This window comes from Pyxicephalus adspersus, chromosome 5 (assembly GCF_032062135.1).
Source record: "Pyxicephalus adspersus chromosome 5, UCB_Pads_2.0, whole genome shotgun sequence".
NCBI lineage: Eukaryota > Metazoa > Chordata > Amphibia > Anura > Pyxicephalidae > Pyxicephalus > Pyxicephalus adspersus.
In genome coordinates, this window is record NC_092862.1 from 130,870,006 (window position 1) to 130,891,867 (window position 21,862).

At 38.2% G+C, this 21,862-nt stretch overlaps 1 protein-coding gene across 1 annotated transcript in view; it reads left to right on the plus strand.

Annotated features, from left to right (window-relative positions):
• The first annotated feature begins 3,078 nt into the window (after positions 1-3,078).
• Positions 3,079-21,862, plus strand: part of C5H10orf67 (chromosome 5 C10orf67 homolog) — a 74,810-nt gene continuing 56,026 nt past the window's right edge. The window contains exons 1-5 of the mRNA XM_072413465.1: positions 3,079-3,196; positions 6,730-6,850; positions 7,478-7,621; positions 8,982-9,056; positions 10,828-10,992. Of these exons, the coding sequence (XP_072269566.1) occupies positions 3,123-3,196; positions 6,730-6,850; positions 7,478-7,621; positions 8,982-9,056; positions 10,828-10,992 (579 nt within the window). The 5' untranslated portion in view covers positions 3,079-3,122. The remainder of the gene's footprint in view (positions 3,197-6,729; positions 6,851-7,477; positions 7,622-8,981; positions 9,057-10,827; positions 10,993-21,862) is intronic.

Consider the following 21,862-nt stretch of genomic DNA (forward strand, 5'->3'; position numbering starts at 1 on the left):
AGATTTTGAAATCAGATCTGGGTGGCAGGGTTTATTATACACAAGGTTTAAAATGAAGCATTCAACCAATGTAATGATTGAAATAATGTACTGTGTAAATAAAATACCTGTGAGATGGTACCTGTGTCTGTATGGGGAAAATATAGTTCTTAACCATTTCTTCTTTTGCAAGGAAAGATCCACGTAAAATGGCCATGGGTTTTAGAACTGACCAAATGTACTATAGTTTATCTTATTTTTTTTGCAGTCTATACTTAATTTCCATCATGAAGCAATTTTTACAGCTAAACTGTTAATGTATCATGGGATTCCTGGAGCACTGTGGTGTGCAAATAAAATCCTGGCTGACCATCTTTTCTAGACCAGTTATAAATTGAGATGGTAAGTGGTCTAAATAACCCATTTACCAGTTTACAACCTTGGTGATCAGATTGACCTGGGTAGATCAGTAATCTGCAGAGTTGATCATCTAGTTGTAGATCATTGTGTTCTGGTGTGAATCTTAAATTAAACAATCTGAGCTGTTACTTACTTACAGAATCATAGTTTTATCCTCTAAAACTGCTTTTCTGTCACTGCTAAGGATCCAATTCAATGTTGGAGTTGCTTAACTTCGGAAGCAGTACCAGCTTTGTGTATTACCCAACTTTTGAAGGTAAGGAAGAGCTCCTGTGTCATGTCCCACAAATTAATATTAGAATTGTGTATTTTTTAGCACTAACATATTGTGCAGCACTTTGCAAAATCCATAGTCATGTCACTAACTGTCCCTCAAAAGGACTCACAATTTAATGTCCCTACCATAGTCATATGTCCTTAATCCAAGACCAATTTTGAGAGGCAACTAATAAACCTAACTGCATACTTTTGAAATATGGGAGCAAACTGAGGTGTCCAAAGGAAACCCATGCAACCAAGAAGGGAATACAGTGGAAAGGATACAAGTCTGTGATCCTAGGGTTGCAAAGACAAGACTAAGAATGATTTGAGAGTTCATTAGATACCTCCAGTATGAGGAGCCTTGGTCATGACAAGTTACAACTATCCAAACAGGTGTGAGATACTGAAAAATACATTATGTTCTGTTTTATGCATGCAGCAAAAGCAATTAATACTTTCCTTACATGATGTTATAGCACATCAAAGTCCAGTTCCTCCAGGTATGGATAAACATGTCACCCCCTCCTTCTTCCCACAGTGCTGTGAAAACATAACCTTTGTGATAGTCGAACCCTGAAGATTGATAGTGGCAATGGAATTTAGAAAAACAATGTATCTTATAAATATTAAGTATATCTGTTACTTTGGCTACTTGAGGAAAAGTCCATGTTCGTATTAACAAATATGGAGATATAACATAATGGTAATGCAGCACCGCTTTAGTATGGTAAGGTCACTTATAGAGTTATAGGGTTAAATGCAGGATTACTAAACTGTTCTAGGACTTGGTATTATGAAGGGGATTGATGGTTGGATCTCTGTTGCTGTATAGGTGGTACCTGTGTGGGCAGAGATGACAACCAATCACTGCCCTATTGTATTTAGGCATGCAGTGTTGACCCACTTGGAGCCATGGCACATTGATAGGAAGAGAGATCTGGGCAGTTTGCTTAAAGCTATAAACCTTAGGAATTGAAGCCTGCACAAGCTCTCATTTTGTGATGGGGACTTTAGGGGTTTTCCTCACTCTGCTTGGAGGTGTTATCATTGCCTTTGATCTGCTTTTAAATGCCATTTGTAATAGGATTTTGCATGCTAAAACATGTTGGACTGACCAACTTATTGCTCTGCTATCCATAACCTCTCTCCTGTGTGTGTTGGATTGTACAGAAAAATTACAAAAAGACAGTTCTGCAAGTCTGTGGGAGTTCCTGGAGTCAATCGGTACAAACAGCTGCTCTTACAGGGATTGGCAATACAGGAAATTAGGGGGTCCAAGGTCTTCAGAGACAGTATCACAAGTGATTGGTGTATTTCCAATTCTGATGACCAGTCCTCTTCCAGGTTGAATGATGCTGAATAGAAGCATGTCGCCCATTAGCTGTAATATGAGCAGTAATCACAGGACTGGTGCTGTTGGAGGAGGACCTGTCCATTACACAGTTTGCATGGAAAATGTGGCTGTATGTAAAAATTAAAGCCAGAAAACCAACATGACAAGCCAAACAGCTAGGGGCTCAGCACTGACAGCTTTCATATTTTTCTGAGTATGGGCCTGATTTATTAAAGCTCTCTAAGGCTGGAGAGAATGCATTTTAATCAGAGAAGCTGGGCGATCCAGCAAACCTGGATTGGATCTGGTCCAGAATTCAAAATATTTGCTAGCAAATGATTTTGAAGAAATTCATTCCAGGTTTGCTGGATCACCCAGCTTCACTGATGAAAGTGTATCCTGTCCAGCCTTGGAGAGCTTTGTTAAATCAGGCACTATGTCTTAGTTTTAAATTAAACCCTCACACACAATTTAGTAAATATGCAGATTGTGATCTTAGTATGAAGTTAAGCTGCGTACACACTTCCAATTTTTATCGTTCAAAATGAACGACGAACGAACGACGAACGATCGATTGGGCAAAAATCGTTCGTAAAAAAAGTAACCAACGACGCCGACGAACGAGGAAAGTCGTTGGAAATGAACACAGAAATCTAGAAATCAGTGTAACGCTCAGGTGGTTAATGATTAATCGTAATTGGATAAAAATCAACCCAAAAATTCATAACACACCGGTAGTTCATAGGATTTTTTGATTAGGAAATGGGAATTTTTTTTTTTTTTTTTTTGGACACTATTATTATTTTTTACATTTTCTAATTTGCAAATACAATTTGAGTTGGGCAACAGGTATGGGCAACCTAGATTTTGCTACTTGTGTAATACTATATCCCATTTGTCTTTTAAAGTTTAAAGAGTCCCAATTTATGGAGAATCTTATGAGACAAACAAACATTTAATCTCTATATGGCCCTGACAACAAAGCGTGAACAATAACAGAACGGGAAGTTATTTTGTTTTCCCACACTAAAGATGGCTGCGACTGATTCCTCACAGTGCTCTTCCTCCGGGACCATGGTTGTCATGGAGATAGAACGCTGATAACTCGTGCTGGGAAAGTTCTATCAGGATGGAAGGGACGACGGAGGGCATCTCCTGGGATGAGGAGGCTGTGGCACCCTATGTGCGGGAGATACAGCGCAGGTATTCGGGTGTTAGCAATGACAGACTAGCTGCTGCATTTTTACGACTGCTTGTCAGACTTTATTTGTTTACATGAGTTGTATCATACTGTATTCTGATGAAAAAGGGGAGAGAAATCTGAATACAGGCCTGTGACAAGGGCAGGTAGTGCATACTGTGTCACGTGTTCATGTATATTGTCCTTCATTGGAACATACAGGTCATGCAGTGTGTTTACAATGCACAATAGCACAACATGTAATTACAACAATTCTCCAATTTCATCAATAAAATGTTTTTTCTTCTTTATTTGCTGACCTTCTGCAGTTTCTTTGCAGCCATTTCCAGCCCACATGAACCTGATACAGCAATGGCCACACTTCAGGGTTTCCCAGCAATCACAACAGCTGACCATGTCGGCGTAATCTGTCATTTGTATAGTTTTTTGTAGCAGGGTGAGAACACAAGATGCCAGGATGTAAGCAGTCCAGCAGGTCCAGTCAGACCTATCGTTGCGCCTGATTTTTTAAACTTCTCCAAGACTGGAAGAGATAGACTGTCATGGGGGAACCTGGGTAATCCAGCAAATTTAGAATGGATCTGGTCAAGGACTGAAAACATTGCAAATGATTTTATGAAATCCATTCCAGGTTTGCTGGATTACCATGCTTCACACATGAAAGTCTACCTTCTCCACACTTGGAGAGCTTTAAAAAATCAGGCCATTGCTGTAACACCTAGGTGTGAGTTGCAATTTCTTAAGCCTGGAATAGCAGCAGTGTGGCATCTCCGGAGAGAACAGCTCCAGAAATGAGGAGAGTATAGCAAGAGTACTTTCTTATTTTTTACAGCTGCTGGGTCTGAAATTTTGAGGCTTGTGCCCAAGCAGAAATAGGCTTTGTTCACAAGGCACTGTATCACAAGGCACTGTAGCCTCTGACTTTGTTCTCCTTGCTGGAGGCTTTGACATGAGGAAGCAAATTCTTGCCTACACCAAGATGGTCACCATACAAGGAATGGTAAGTCAGTAAAGGAGAAAAGATCAGCTGCAGGGAAATAACAGGCAATACTGGGGGGGAGGCTTACAGCTCACATCAGCCTTTCATGATCTTCTTAACATGAGGCAACTCTTTAAAAAACTTTTAGGGTCTTCGGGGAAACCTCTTCTATAACACAGGTTATAATTACACAGATATAATTTTATGTGGGCTTTGTAGTATTTTTGATGCGGATTTCAAATCTGTGTTCAGTTTTTCTCTAGCAAGTTTTTGTGATGCAGCTAATAATATATTGTGTGAAATTTGTTATAAATAGCCTTAACATATTACAACATTGACCTAAAGTTTTCTTTTTTTAAAGCTAGAGTCCACACTAACTGTGACTAATTTAATTTTTCATCATGCCTAGAAATTGCCTTAATGATCCAAACAGTTTTTGTTACATGTGTGGTTCATTCACAACGTTGCCAAATTACCACACAACTTAAAAAGATATACAAATTTTATTTCGGCTGTCCACTTGGTGACCAGGATAAATCTTGGGCTCCACATGTTATCTGTACCAGTTGTTCCAACAGACTGCCTGACTGGCTAAATCGGCGTAAAGCAGCAATGGCATTTGCAATCCCGATGTTGTGAAGAGAACCGCGGGACCATCTAATTGATTGCTATTTTTGCTGCGTCAACAAAAGTTGATTCTCAGGTAAAACTAAGCACAAAATTGTATATCCCAGCATCGATTCTGCAATTAGGCCTGTTCCCCATGATGATTTATTGCCAGTTCCGGTACCCCCACATGATGGACTTGCTTCTGTAGAAAATCATGTGGAATGCGCTGGAGTTGCAGCCAGTACAACCCCAAATCATCTGATCCTGACTACTTGGCCGATGAAGATTCAGAACCAGAGACCTTTACACAAGCAGAGATGAATGATCTTATTCCTGATCTAAATCTCTCCAAAGACAAAGCAGAACTTCTTGCTTAAGGCTCACTACAGAAAAGGAAATCATGATCAGGACAACGTTCTTCACTAGTGATGGCTCACTTTGCTACTGTCGTGATATAAATCGACTCTTTAACAGTTTGTCACAAGAGCATGTTTCTTCTGAATGGCATATCTTCATTAATTCCTCCAAAAGAAGCTTGAAAGCAGTCTTACGGCATAATGGTAAATCCAAACTGAGTTTACCGATTGCCCATTACGTTAACCTAAAGGAGTCCTATGACAACATGAAGCAATCTAGTATAAAACACACCAGTGGAAAATCTGTGGGGATCTAAAGGTCATTGGCTTGCTGATGGGAATGCAAGGGGGATTCACAAAATATTGCTGTTTCCTATGCCTGTGGGACAGCCGATCTACGGGAGACCATTATGTCAAGCGTTATTGGCTACCAAGAGATAACTATAAGCCCGGAACAAGCAATGTCAAGTTTCTGCCTCTGGTTGATCCGCATAAAATATTTCTGACACCTCTCCATATCAAGTTAGGCTTGATGCGGAACCTTGTAAAGACCATAGGTAAATCAAACTCCATTGGTTTTCAGAACCTTCTTGAGAAGTTTCCAAACATAAGCACTGCAAAAATGAAGGAAGGGACATTTATAGGGCCACAGATTAAGTCTGTTTTGCAGGATGATGTTTTCAAACAATCTCTCTCTCAGCAGCTGAGCTAGAAGCTTGGGATGCATTCAAGTGGCTGTGTGAAAATATCCTGGGCAACCATAAGTCTCCTGCATACAATGAAGGAGTTCAGAATCTGCTTCATTCCTACCAGAAACTGGGTTGTCGCATGTAATTAAAAATACATTTCTTGGACTCACATCTAGAATTCTTCCCGGAAAATCTTGGTATGGTGAGTGACGAACAAGGAAAACATTTTCACCAGGACATTCAGTTAATGGAGCACCGCTACCGAGGTTTCTGAAATTAAAGTATGAGGGCCGACTACTGCTGGATGCTGTACCGCAATAATCCAGACAAGGAGAAAAGCAGTTCTGAAGAAACAATGGTACCTGACACAGTTCAGTAGATCTTTACCACAGTGTGCCTTATTTTACTTCACACTGAAGATGTGTTAACATTCACTTCAATGGAGCTTACGTTTTAGTACAAAATACATGCAGGTACAATGTTAACTATATTAGTACTCATAACTCAGGAACTTGGGGAAAAACTGTATTTTTTGTTGAGCTGTCTAATTAATATATCCACAGCTCACAGCACATTAACATTGTGGTCAGTGGGAAAATGTCTTTTACATTGCTGGCCATTGGAAACAATACCACCCTTACAGATAGCCAAAAAGCTCATTGGTGCCAGTTAACTGACCTGAGAGTCACAAATTCCTTATTGCTCAAGGAATTCCTAGCAACCTCTGGAGGACCTATGGTTAGGAAACACTGACTTACAGAGTTCATTCCTTTTTTAGAGCAGTTAAACCTCCTGCTATTCTATACCAGGCCATTGATTTGCCCATCAGAACCAGGCCAGAGCACTGACAATGGTATTATTGATTTTTCTCCATTAAACTACCAATATTTCTGTATTTGTAGTCACACAATCTCAGCACAGCTCAGAGTGGGGAACTTAGAATCTGATCATGCAACACAGACAGACGTCACAGAAGTTTGGGAAATCAAGGAGCTACGAAATGTGATCCAAACTCTGACCCAGGTAAGGTATTTGTCAAATTTAAAGAATATCTGAACTGTAAACTTTTTTGCTTCTGTTAGGTTTAGAGTTAGAGAGTTTGGCATCTGTGTCCCGAATAAAGATTTGATATCCTGTTCTGCAGACACAAAAGGAAGTAAGGGAAAACATCTCTTTAGTTGTCTCTCCAGTTGTCACTAGAAGTGTCCCCATTGGGACACATTATTTTTGTTTTATTTTAGATTTTTATTCACTTTCAGTCCTGGTGACAGTGTTCAAAAGGATACCTAGGGGGTCTATTTATGAAACAATAGGCCTGATTTATTAAAGCTCTCCAAGGCTAGAGAGGATACACTTTCATAATTACATAGTAAGTCAGGTTGAAAAAAGTCCAACAAGTTCAACCACTAGGGAAATAATCAAATCCTAGATATAAAACCCTAAAGACAGTTGTGAAGCTGTTGAAGCTGGGTGATCCAGAAAACCCACACACACCCCTGGTCCTTCTCACCTTCTCTTAGCGTAACCCTACAATTATGTTACAAAAGTCTAATGGCCAGTTACAATACTATCAATCTAATGACTAAAATATTTCCTTCTACTTTATACAACACTTAACTCATGACAACTGTCTGCTTTGTCTTTCTAAAGTCTCTTGAAACACTGAAGAAGGAAATTGTGATCCAGAAGACTCTTCTACAAGGGGAATATGAACAGAAGATTGAAGCTCATGCTTTGGAGCTTTATAATCGTATGAATCATACCATAAAAGACATTGAAACCGTCCATAAAAAGGTATTGTACTCGTCACCTGTCTGAACCTAACTTTACACAGTAAAGATTAAATTAAAAGTTAAATTTAGCATAAGGTGTTGTTTCAAGTGAGGCTTTACCTAAGATAATGAAAAGGTGAGAACAGCAATGACAGCATACACATTTCCTTAGTACAGTTTCTCTTTAAAAATGTCCCAATTTATGGCAGAATAGATTAAAGTACAAACACTGCTTACAAAGCAGAATCCATCACTTTGTGCCCTTGTTCCCAAAACTGTATCTTATATATTCCAGAATGCAACAGGAACATGAGGGAAAAAAGTGGCTTAGGTGCACATTATATGTATTATAAGTAGTAAAATAATAGCACTATGGTAATTGCCTCATTCATAAAAACACGTGCTCATCGCTTTTAGAAACTGGCAATCTAACTCTTTACCAGCACTAAGACTATTGATGGCATATTTATAACATTTTAAACAGACTTGTAGTCTCTTTTCTGCTTATTGACATTTTTATAAATTGGGTGTACAAAAACAAATGTACCCTTGTGGCAGTAATTTGTAAATTATTAGGCTTTCTTAAAGCCGAACTTTACTATAAAAATAAAAAATGGGAGCAGACAGATTGCAAAATGCAGAAAGGACAGGTGACCTCCCTTCTGTAAATGAATAAAATTCCCTGTCTGTTCAGAATTACACCTACTTGTTCTCGGTCAGTTGCTGACACCGGCATGTTGAACCGGTACTTTTCCTTGGCCATCTTGATTGGCCAGTTTAGTATGAAGTAACTCCAATGCATGCCGGAATTTATTCCCCGCAGCCTAGAATGCCAGATATGCTGGGATATGCAACTGAGTGTACATCATAGAAAACATTATAGCAAACAGGCAGTTAAGTTTATTTGTTTGCAGAAAAGACATCGTCTGTCCCTTCTGCAAAAAATAATATCCTAATTTTTATTATAAGACATAGTTTCACTTTACTCCAAAAAGTATTGTACATGTACTGCACCGCAATAGAAGTATCAAAAAGGCCTAAATGGCAAGTAGTAATTCTGTGCCACTTTTACAAGTTAGGGAATATATTTTACATTAAAGTGAATGTTTAGGTTTTTACTTCTATAAAAATAGAACCCTAGGCAAGTGTCACAGTTTCTATTATCCCTTATATTGTAACAGGTAATCTATGTTTATTTTGTATGATGTAAATATACCTGTAATCCACCAACATCTAAACACAAGTGATTCACTGTGATAATTGTCTGCGTATATATTTCAGGTATTTTGCAACAAACTATGACAGCAAAAGTTGTAATTTTCTGACAGTATTATGTCATCTGTTGAAACTGCTTTTTAATATTCTATTTGTGTTCTTTACAGAAAATATTCACCCTTAGAAAAAGTTTCCAGCAACAGCTGTCTGACGCTCTGGCTGTAATAAGATCAAGCTATGAGGTGAGCATATTGTACACAGTGAAGTATAGAATATTCCCAATGATACTTTGTAAGTCAGCTTTACAGCTGTTATTTCACTACTTGTACTATGAAATAATCATTTTTGGTAGTTATTTAATAATGACTTAGCTTCATATATATACATATACATTTCTCAATGCCTCAAGTAATCCCTAGCTCTAACATTCTCTTGATCTCCTCTGAGACTGCTTTCCGCAAGGCCTCTGGTATGCTGTAGGGTTTAACATACACTTTTTCTCCGAGTTCAATCATATTGTCATGTTCAATGACATTAGTATGCCCAGGTAAGTCTGAGAAAGGCACCTTTTTCCTGTTTAGGAACTCCCAAACCTTGGCCTGCATCAATATACCAGCTGCTGTAATATTTATAAATATATATTCTTTAGCACCTAATTATTGCAGTATCTGCAATTGCACACAAATTCAGAGGAGAGTTTTCACTAAGGACCAAAGAAGGATGAAACTGTTGCAGGAAATGTGGCTATCAGCAATGCAGTTTGTTAACCTGAATCAATATCTTAATAGTTAAATACACTCCATTTACGTGCTTTCAACACAATTTTGCCTCATCCCCAAGGAGCTGTATATGTTTATTTTATTATTCAAAAAAATAGGGACTTTAATTTTTTCAATTGATTAAAACATTTATTGATTGACATATCACATCAATTGTACACAAACATTAAAATTATTTAAAATCATATACATAAATCTCTCTGTATCCCTAATTGATCTCTTGTTCATTCCTCGATGCATTTAGTGGAAACAGTCCGCTTCATCAGGAGGAAAGATAAGAGAGAATTTATGGTAGAATGGTCAGTTCCATGAATGTGTGAGCCCCTCAGGCTTTTTTTGCAATTCAACCAAAACAAGCAAATTCAACTATTTTACCCATTTAGATAAATACACCAGAAATATAACAACCATTTATATAAACTTCCTCCAAAGAAAATTCAGTCCAATATGAATGCTGTCTTATGTCCCTCCAAGCCTGCAATGGAGGTAGGATGTTTGTTAATCTGCACTTGGGCACGCCTAGCCCTGCCCACTGTTTTCTGGATTGACAGCACTTGTTACTGAAGTCCTCACACTTTTGTCTGCAGTGTCTGGGAGGGGGAGCATGTGGAACACATGAAGAAGAATTAGGCTTATGCAGGGAAGCTAAAGGACATTTTTTAATCCCATTTACTTTATGAGGTTTATGCAAACAGTCACTGATACTGGTTTGCACTGTTATACAGGAGCCTTTAGTTGTACTTTAAGCCATAAAGAAGAAATCTAAGTATCACCAGATTGTCACTGATCACAAAAGCCCAAGCCCTGTAAAGAAGGACATCTATAATTACCTTTTGGCAGCCCATGCCAACACCATTGCTTCCATGCTTCTCAGCTGTTACAGATATTCACACACTGTGGGGTGTGTTAATACATACCCCCTTGCCTCTTTCATCCTCCATGCATGGTATTCGCTCTCCTGACTTCCATGTCACTATCCAGCTGTAAGTGGCCCACAATAATGGATTAGATTTGGAAAATTCTCAGAACACCATCCTTACACATTCTTTTCCCAGTCTTATGCAAATTTCTGAAAGTCAGTATTAGTTAATGCTTAGGCCTATGTCTTCTCCCAACATTCTAAAGCTTGTGTTTCAAACTGCAGATGGAACATAAATGGTTATAAAACAGTATTATTAAATTTAAAAAAATGGTAATCCTAATTCTTTTGTTTATGATGAAATATGTTTTCCAGACTCATTATAATGGGACTTCAAAAACTCAGAAAAACCATGAAACACATGAAGCAGATTCTGCAAAAATCCAAGCATTGCGAAGAAAGCTTGATGAGAAAGATCTACTTATTCAGTCATTGGAAGCACAGATAGCACAGCTGGAGGAAACCGAACAGCCGAAACAGGTGTGTGTGTAATGTGGGAGATTAGCTTCAAACTCACTCACTGCTGAGAGGTACTTCAGACTCTTGTTTCAATTTCAGGGCACTCTGCCCACTTTTATTTACAAAACATCAACAAAAATAAGCAATCTTCCAGGGTTTTTGATCTCCTCGCAGGAGATCAAAGTCACTCACAGTATAACAGCAAAATACAAAATGGGGCCTCCTGGCTTTCCCTACAGGTCCCACAGACCTCAACTTTGTGAGAGCTCGCACTCAACCTGAGCTGCACACAGCTTATCCACCTGGCCTCAGGCTGCACCTTTCCCTAGTCTGAAATACCTGCTTCCTCTTATTACAAGCCAGGTGCTTCCAAGCTACCAGCAATTTCTGGGCTGAGAGCGGGATGGCCCACCCATTTATTCCATGACACTCCAGATCTGGATCCCCCCTAAAAAAGGCCAAATCTGCAGCAACTAATATACTTCTGGTCCTACCTAGGCCCTTTAATCCCCTTTTCCCAAGGAACAATAAGGTACATTATGCCAAATATCCCCTGAATTGGCATCATATGTTGCTGTCTGCTGTGTATATTTATATATATATATATATATATTATGCTGTGTACAATATACAGAACATACTGTGAACAGTCATGTGGAAGAGAGAAAAAAGTACACCCTATTTCTAAGGTTTAGATGGCCTTTTTTATCCTTTGGTTGGGTACTGGCTAAGCAATTCAGCTTGCACAGATCCTTCTGCATAGACATAATGTATAGGCTTACACATATGTGTGAGCATCAAAAAATAACAATATAAGTAAATAAATTGCAACCTTTCATTTAGGTATTTACCACCAGATAAATGGCTGCCAAATTTACATATTGTAAAATCTAAAAAATTTACAACATCCAATTTTACTGTCTTCAGCAAAAAAGTGATTGGACAGGAATACATACAACTTTTCATTGGTACAGGGATATTAAACTTATTCTAATAAATTGGCAGCCTTTCTGCTGTGCACCATTCTTTTTGGTATCTTTTTGCGCTAACACAGCACTTGGTATGGTTGAATAATAGACTAAAAAGAAGATTTGTTGTTACTCCCATGAACCAGATAGAGCATTTGTTTTATTTAAAGCTCCTTATGTACGAATAAATTTAGAAACTGATTCTAAGCAACAAAAAATGTCCCTATCATACCATTCTTCACAATTGTACAGGCTTCTTCCAGGACTGAAATTACTGTCTTGTAGCACACACTGTAAGCCTCTCATAGCATTCAGATGTAGCATGCGATTTCCTGGCTGGTTGACATCAAGCACCAGTTAATATTTCTTCCCTGTCCTTATTGTCTCTGGCTCATCATTTAATTAATTGGACTTCATTTCTTTCAGTTACAAACCCAGGAAGCTATAGCTATTGCTAAACTATCCTAAAGTCACATTTACACACTTGTTAAATGTTCTGAGCCAGGGGAGGAAGCCTGGTCTGAAGTTAAACTCTGCTTCACAAACTTTATTAATAAGTAAAATTTTTACAAATTCAGTTGTTGCTTAATAAAAGCTTTACAATGACTGAGCTTATGTTACTTCCCTCCTATGATCACTACATATGTTTTTCAATTTTACTGGTCTGATAATGAATCTTTCTGAAGCATGAGTCCTGTAACTTCATTTCCTTTACCATAGATGGATGACAAGGTAGTGTAAACTTTTGGCTTATACAATTGCTCCCTCATGTGGTGAACAGGTAAAACTGCACCAATGTGATCCTAAAACTACACAATGGCCATGTTAAACTCCATTTTATTGGATCAAATTAATATATTTTATTACTTGACAACCTAGTGCTTGATTCTTTCTGCAGTAATTTAGAAATTGAAGCTATACTATTTATTTAAAGGCACGTATTTATTTAAAGGCACGTAGCATAAGCAGCAGAGTCTGTGTTTAAGTTGCACCTGCATATCAGGTGCCTACTAGAATAAGGAGAGTCCGCAGCTAGAGTCAGACTGGCTTTGCTGCATACAGTCCTGAACTTATTAATATAATCATTATTACACAGTATTTATATAACGCCAACATATTTTACATTGCTTTACAAAGTCCATAGTCATGGTACTAGCTGTCTAGGGCTAGGGCTCGCAATCTAATTTTCCTACCATAGTCATATGTCTTTAATACACTCTAAAGTCAATTTTAGGGGAAGCCATTTAACTTAACTGCATGTTTTTGGAATGTGGGAGGAAACCAGAGTACCTGGAGGAAACCCATGCAGACACAAGGAGCACATACTTACCTGTGCTCATTAACTGGATTTGGGGACCTGGCAAAACAGTCTGGCAGATTTGGCTGTATTCTATTACAAGAAGAACTGAATTACAAATCTTTGGCATATAAAACAAATACCATATATGTATTTCCCCTTTTCACAAATTTTTAATTCTGAACCACAGAAAAGCTAGTTTTTAAAGCATTGCTGTGTGAAAAATACTTAGAAGTATCAGGTACAGAGCTGTTCACAATTCTTGTAAAAAAAAATTCATACATAATAAAGTTTTTAAAGCAGCTCTCGCTGCCTCCCCACACGGGGTGTCATGGGCTTGGGACCAACAAGCACTTACAGTACAATGAGGCAGAAAATGGTGCTGATATGACCACGCCGCTCTCTGCTTTTTTTTTTCAGGAACATCTTATGTTGGAGTAGAGCTGAAGTGTTCTTTTTTACCTGAAAGAAAAAAAATGTAAAATATTTACAATGGACCTCCACAGGGAAGGGATTTGAGCTTTATGAGTTTAGTAACTCGTCAGTTTTAAATAAGGCGAATGAGTAGTTAAATATATTGGCCTTTATAAAGGACTAATTCCTACAAAAACAATAAAAGTTCATCTTTAAATGCAGTTTGACAGCACCTGAGTGTCCCATTGGTATGAGAAATGTACAACTAAATGGCTCTGTTTAGTAATAATGGTCAGACCTAACTTGTGAGATTGAGGTGTCTCAGACGCTGGCCACACACTGTACAATCTTTTTGCTTATGAATTTTGAAACGTAAAAGTAGAATTATAAGTCCATTGAAGGAATTTAAAGTAAAGAGAGGAGCTTTTGCTGCAAACTGACCTTCAATCTGGGTTTAATGATAGCCAGCATCATTCAAAGATCTTCCTCAGAGCCCAGGCTGTCATGAATCTGTCCCCTATCGCATCATCACACAGCAGGATGTTTTTATTACCACAGTAAATAACACTCCATGTCATTACATGAACACCAATCAGTGTGCAGCAGTAAGGACTTTCAATCGTGGAGAAGATAGACTATCATAAAATAACCTGGGTTATCCAGCAAACCTGGAATGTTTATTACATTCTATCAGTTCAGATTAATACAAACACTGAAAGATCTCCAAGGCTGCAGAGGATATATTTTCATCAGTGAATCTGAACCAGCAAACCTGGAATGGATCTATTAAAAGTGATTTTCTAGCAAATATTTTAAATTCTGCACCAGATCCATTTCAGGTTTCTGGATCACCCAACTTCACTGATGAAAGTGTGTCCTCTCCAGCCTTGGAGTGACACAGGTAACATTGCCTACAACAGAACCAAGAGATTCTTCATGCTAAGGAGGCATAGAAGCAATTTTTTTATTTTAATGTGTCTGAATTAAGGTTTTAGGAATCCTTGCTTCCCCTTTAATAAATTCTATCATTTTTACCATCCCAAGTATGTTTGTAATAAATACATTTCGGAGGTGACATTTTGGCCACCTGTTAATTTCATAAGATCTCAATGGAAACTGATGCAGTTGTATTCCATTGAGTGGAGATAGCTTTCACTTTTCATAAATAAGTTCAAACAAATAAAAGTTTAATAGGTAAAAAAGTTAATAGCATATCTATACCTATGACATTTGTCTCATATTTCTATGATATAGATATAAACATAACAGAATGAATTATAGACAAGCTACATTAATACTTTCACCTTCTCTTAGACAATGAATTCCATTTAGATTTGTATTGAGAAAAAGGGTCACATAAATCATAACGCTGCCAGTGCCTTGGCTGCAGTCGGCTTACAGTACACCATGTGGTTTCCTTTAACCTGATTGGCTCCCGGATTTAGTAAGTCAAGGTCTACTGCTGTGGACAGATGGCACAAAGAATACTATAACAAAACCCGAAAATTAAAGTGTAACAGATGACTGTAGCTACAGAGGACTGTCTCTTTGTTCATCTTGCTAATGAGCATCTTCATAGTGACGGCAAACTGAATAGCGATTCACTTGCAGTTCTGGTTTCAGACAGATGATGGTGCCAGTGATAAAGATTAGATGCTCAGGATACAATTGTCTGCCCTGTGTTGGATCCCAAATCTAGAAAATAAGATTATACTCTCAGGGTTTCATTGTAAGGATATCCGTTACTCATACTTATAAATCAGGCTACTTGTGGACGATATTCTTAAGTGGTGAGTGCAGGGCTTAAAGTACATCTGTTTCTGGAGAATTATGTGGGTTGCTGTTGCTGACCTTTAATCTGAAAATGTTAGTTGTCTGGCCATCGTAGCTTCAATACTTTCCGAGCCACTGATCTACACAAATATGAAATTAAAAAATTTGGACACTTATGTACAGCATATTTGTGCTGGGTTGGTGATGCAAAATATTAAAAGCTGGCAGCTCTTATTTTTAGGAAGACGACTTTTGCAGTCTCCAGACTTGTCCCATGACATGCCTACTTTTCCATCAACTGTTTGCTAGTCAAATTAAATTGGGGACATAGCACTTGTACATGTAGGTCCAACCCTAGACACTAGTACTTTTTGCTGTTTGTTTTTATTCTTCCATTTTTAAAAATGATTAGTTTGGTCTGTGACACATTGGGCCTGATTTATTAAAGCTCTCAAAGGCTGGAGAGGATACACTTTCATCAGTGAAGCTGGATGATCCAGCAAACCTGTAATGTATCTGGTCCAGGAAAAAAAACATTTGCTAGCAAATGACTTTGAAGAAATCCATTTTAGGTTTGCTGGATCACCCAGCTTCTATGATGAATGTATATCCTCCCCAACCTTGAAGAGCTTATAATAAATCAGACCCATTAGGTCTTGCTTTTTCTCCTCTTCACTTTTGCAGTCCTCATTCATCTCTCCTTTTGGTCAGCCTTTCGGCCTCCTTAAAAGCAATCTTGAAATTTTATACCATGAGTCCCTAAAGTTCATACAGCAGACATACTGCACTATTTTTCATGCAGAAATATCATAGCTGTTTGAGAGAAAAGGACTATGGACATCTAATTTTCAATTCTGCATAAACTTCAATTATGTTTTCCTAAATGTCATTAGGTTATTAAGGAGGCCATGGAAGACCCTAGCTCCCAGTTCAGTTTCAGGTCATGGGAGACATGGGCCCCTATTTTATGTCCAGTATAATGTCCACCTTGCAAAACAGTGATTGAAGCAAAATACTTCCACAAGGTGACTCTAATAGACTGATATGCTGAATTTAGATGGATAAATGTGAACTACACAGTTAGCCTTTCTGGGCTTTTACTGTCAAAAAACACTTATCTGGTGGCTCAGAACTCTCACCTCTGCAGTTAGTTCTGGGTTCTTGGTTCAAATTCCGGGCAGGATGCTATCTGCAAAGAATTTGCACGTTTCTATGTGTTTGCCTGGGTTTCCTCTGTGCACTACTATTACCCCAACGCCTCCAAAAGCATGCAGTTAGGGTAATTGGTATTCTAAGAAATTGTTTATAGTATGCATGGGAAAAGAGCAGCACAACTAAAGCTCAGTGTGAGCTGCTAACTGCTGGGAACAATATGAATTCATGAGAATAATTATATTAATGAAAGTATGAGTCTAACTTTATGAATCTACCATACCATTTTCCATTTGTTGTCTGTCTTGTGGGAAATTACCTTTCAGTTCCTGCCCTAGAGATGACAACATGAAGGAGAGAGCTCCAGGAAATAAGGATATACTGTATTTCCTATTAGGTAGCCATTACCAGAAATAGTGCATCCATAGGAACATTCCCCACATCCCTACTTTGTTTTTCTCATCATTTCTTGTTTCTGTGACAGTGACCTCCAGGATTATTAGAGAGTGTAAATTTCCCCAGTTACATTACTTTATAATTCCCCACTACTATGCCCCAAACCAGAAAGTAAAAGGTTTGGCATTACGTACATTTTTTAACCTGTCACTTATTAGACCTGAATATTTTTTATTTTATTATTATTTTATTTTTTTTATTTATTATATGTGGTTGGTATTTTTGAGACATATTTTTTGATCTTGCAGTGTTTTTGACTGATGCACCTGCACTATTTGGCCTATTTACATCTCTGTAAGACTACGTACACATGTCAGATGATTCTCGTAGATAATCACCTCCGGGCTGGTATCCGAGAAGAATTTGGCGTGTGTACAGCGCTCGTTTGACGTCATTCATGGATCCATCCTGGTGGATCCACGAAAGATGAACAATCATAACACAAGTGAAGGGGAGAGAGTAGCGGGGCGTTCTCCCCTCCCCTCTCCATAGAGCAGAACAGCGCTGTATGTACAGTGCACATTCATGAATCGGGCAGTCTTTTGTTGTTGGAAAAGATCATGAAAGATCCTTTCCAACAACAATTATTGAATGTGTGTATGCAGCCTTAGTGTGCTCTTGTTGCTATGAAAACTCGCATGTTATAATGTCAAATTGTTAATTGACATAACTCTTTGATAACAGGCACATACAGCTAATTGTCAGTCCGCTGTGATTTACAGCTGTTTATAATTTGGAATTTGTCAATTCCCTGTTTCCATTTTCTTCTGCAAGTCAGTTAGTTCAGATAAATTAAAAGCAATATGTAGCACCACTCCCTCCAGGTCATGTTGGGGTTTTCTTAGCAGAAACTCAACAAGACACTAAAACAAACATTGGGCTTTATTAGAAAACAGAACATGCAAACCCTAACAATATTTGTTAGAATGGCTCACAGGGGGATATGCAAACAGTTTGGCCAAGGCAAGCAGCACAGTAATAAACTGGCTGAATCCAATTTTTTTTACCCCTAGTATCATTAATGGAAGGCCTGACCTTAAATGCAATGGGAGAATGAGGGACAACCCTGATAAGAAATACTTTGAAGCATTACAATTTAAAACAAACTGAGGTGACTGGTTTGCAATTTAGCGGCTTAACTAGCTTTTATTGAATCCTGCCTAACAAAAAAAAAAATCCATTACCACTAGCATTGGGTTCCTTGAAGCATGCTCCTTTGAAAAAAGTGTTTGTTATCCACAATGGAAAAGATTCCACAAATGGTGACTCCAGAATTCCTAACAGGCAGATGAATAAATATATTTTTTTAATAAAGTGCCATTCAAATCAGTGGTGTCTTCCAATAGATATTTGCAGAGATTGACCCAAAATAAAGGTGGCTTGGACCATTAAGTAATACTTTGACAGAAAAAAGTCCCTCTGAATATTGAAAATGCTGGTCCAGACTAGATTACTTGAGATAGGTGGCAATTTCTCTCGCTCCAATATGTGATGACAAATCAGCTGTATGGTTACCTGCAGGTTACCAGTCAAGGAGCAAAGACGGTAATAATGACCCATTGCATTACACACTCTACCTACTGAAAGTATTTTTTGGCCAATGGAAAGCAGAATTATTACAAAATATTAAATAGACTTAACTTAGCATACTTTAAAGCAATGGAATGCCCCATCAGGGTATTTGGGTATGAAGAAGAGAGATATAATTTACATTAATGATGCATTAATGATGGTGTTGATCATTTCAGGATGCTCATTTGTGACTTTAAGAGGTGGTGAGGAAGGTGTCTCCACTAAACTTTGGAGCTTTAGTTTCCCTGCTTGTTCAATCTCTTCCTCCACCCACTAAAAAAGAAGAAAATCGGGGTATCCGACTTTATATATCCAAGAAGTGTCTGTTACCCTTTTTTCATGATTATTACTTTTTTTTTTTTTTAGGCCTTTTCCTGATCAAAACACTCTCTCTGAGGGCAGATCACAGCTTTGAGGGCTAGGATTCTTTTCAACAGATCTGTTGATTACCACAATCTATCTCAGAATTTTGTAGTCAGGAACACATAACTAAGATTGTAAAGGTGCCACAATTTTACTGATCAGGTGATCGAATGATAGTTTGATCTGAAGATAAGGGTCATTGGAGATTTTCTTTTTCCCAATGTTGTCTCTCTCTGAACCTTTCATCTCTTGTAGAGTCTGAATTGCCAGGTTTATCATAAAAGTCCTGATATAACAACAAGATTACCCAAGTATCTGTGTGAAAAATGCCTATTATTTAAATGGATACCAACTAACTTCACAAGCTGATGTAAAGAACTTTTTGTCTTCTTTGTTCGGCATTCTGTGTTTTGCTGGTGGTAAATCTTGTAAAGTATGGTGAACTTCCATTGGAAACCAAGAGCACCTGGGTTTTGGGTATCTGATTTCATAAAAGCTAGTTTCACCATAACTGTAGCATTCATCTCCAGCTGGTAATCTCCTCTTTATGTACTGTGCCTTGAAGTGTCCAACTTCTCCATAGCCTTAAAAACAAATTGCCTTCTCCATGGTGGCCAAAGCAACTACTGCTTTCTCAGCATTAGTATGCGCTATATCTTAGCCTGGGCTTACTTATAAGTTTTTGTAATTACATGTTGCAGTAGAGAATGTGACTGGGTCATCGGGGTTACTTGTAGATGTTTTTCTTGCCATCCCTTCTTTGGCATCCAAACTGAACCATATTTGATCATAATTGTTATATCATGATTCTAAACCAGATTTTTCTGCATTTTCCTTTAAGTTATTTTTCTCAGGAAATATTTCAACCATCTCAGTAGCATGGTTCAAAACCTTTGCTTGATCTTCTTCAACAGATCTTCTTTCTCTAATATTTTTCACTAACCTAGGATATATGTGTCACTGGAGCCTTCAGAACCTTGAACTGGTGTTTCTCTGCAGAATTAATACTTCCCCAGCATTTAGGAGGTTATTCCCTTTCATGTAAATTATCTTATTTCTTATCTACTCAAACAATATACAGTCAAACCATTTCTCTTCTTGACATTAGTTGCTATGTAAATTCAATCAGGAAGCTTTTCAACTCCTCCATGCACCTATCAGCTGGTCATTTTAAGCTGTATGTTATTTTTTTGATTTTTCTGAATCTTAGCGACATATTTTTCTACTAGGGCTTGGGAGGCCTGGTATATCCATGTCTTCTTCCCCTGCTGCGATGGGTATTTTTTCTGATAATTAGCATGGTCTCCTGTTCTCACAAAGTTTTTTAACTAGTCTTCCCACATTGGTTAAAGAAGGTGGGATAGTATCCGGGGAAGTCTACTGGTGAGGATAGAGTCCACGCTTGACACTGCGTGAGTGGATCCATTGGACTGGTGGGCACAATGAGCTTTAAACTCAGTTGTCAGCTGTGAATTCACACTACAGAAACAAGCTGGAAGGCCCCCCATCTTAGCAATAGATACAACAGGCATATCTGCATGCCTAAGCTGGACGCCTGACAATTATATGTATCTTGATTGTACTGGCTCATTATGTTTTTTGCACAGCTGGGTTGAATCAACTAAATCAATCCTGCCAGGTTGCAAGAAACAAATTCTCTATGGAATCACAACTGTGTCTACATAAGGAAGACCTTCTAAGGCTTGAAAAAGACAGAAATGGTATTCTATCACTCAAGGATAGGTACAGGGCTCTGAGGGTTTTTCATCAATGTTTTCATCAATCTGGTTGATATTTTTTATGGGTTTCTTCTACCATACCAGTGTTGGACCTCCCAGAAACTGAACCCTAAAAGCCACAGACAAACCAGTAGCAGTAAGTTATGGGCTTTACTAGAAAACTGAACATGCAAACAGTACAATAACACACTGCCAGAGTACAACTGGGTGTTAATTAATTTATTAACGTATTACCTATGAAAGGATTGACCTCAAATGTTTAGGATCAAGACATACCAACTTTTTGTGAAAATATAGTACAACAATTAAAATCCAAACTATTGCAGTCGATCTGGAGTGAGTTGTTTTTCAACTAACTGGATAACTAACTAGCTAAGTGGATAGATGATTCCATTTACAAACATCACACTGAAAGCTTACTGTCTCTAGATAGGTGTATGCAGAGATCATAAATAACAAAATAAAGGTGGCTAAAGGCACCTTAGCACTCTGTAGTCAAATAAAAATCTCTTTGGATGTAGTGCTTGCTGGCTCAGGCTGAATAAACACCGATTCAGGTTCAGTATTCTCCCCATAATTTTCCTAAAGCTGGGTGGGGAGAAGCTGTAGGCGGGTGATGGCCCATTTATTTTGTCCCAACTATTCAGTAACCATCCAGAAACAGCCAAATGGTTACTGAAAAGTGCAACACCCGGCTTAAAGGAGATAGGGAGAACACTGTTAGACCTGCATTATATATTGTGTAACCAGTGGTACTCCTATGCTTTTTGTAAAATCCGCTTTTACCCAGTATTTAAAGTAAACAGCTGGTGATTGTAACACCCATAATTATTTTTTACTAACTCACCGATTCCCTTCCCTTAGAGTATTCTTGGGGGGGGGGGGGCACTATGGCATCCTTGCCTTGTCCCCACACTGTTTATACCCACTGTTTCCCAACTCCTAAGAGTCCATAACAGTGTCAAACAATAGAAATTAATAGTGGCACACTCAAAAAGATGTTTTTTGAGGTCAGAAAGTTGATGTTACCACAATTGTCAAACTACAGGTAAGTTTTCCACTCAAATATAATTGTGGAAAACTACAACCTAAATCATGTTATCCCCCCCATTTAGGTTTCATCTGAGCCTAAGCCTTACCCAAAACTAAATGAAAGG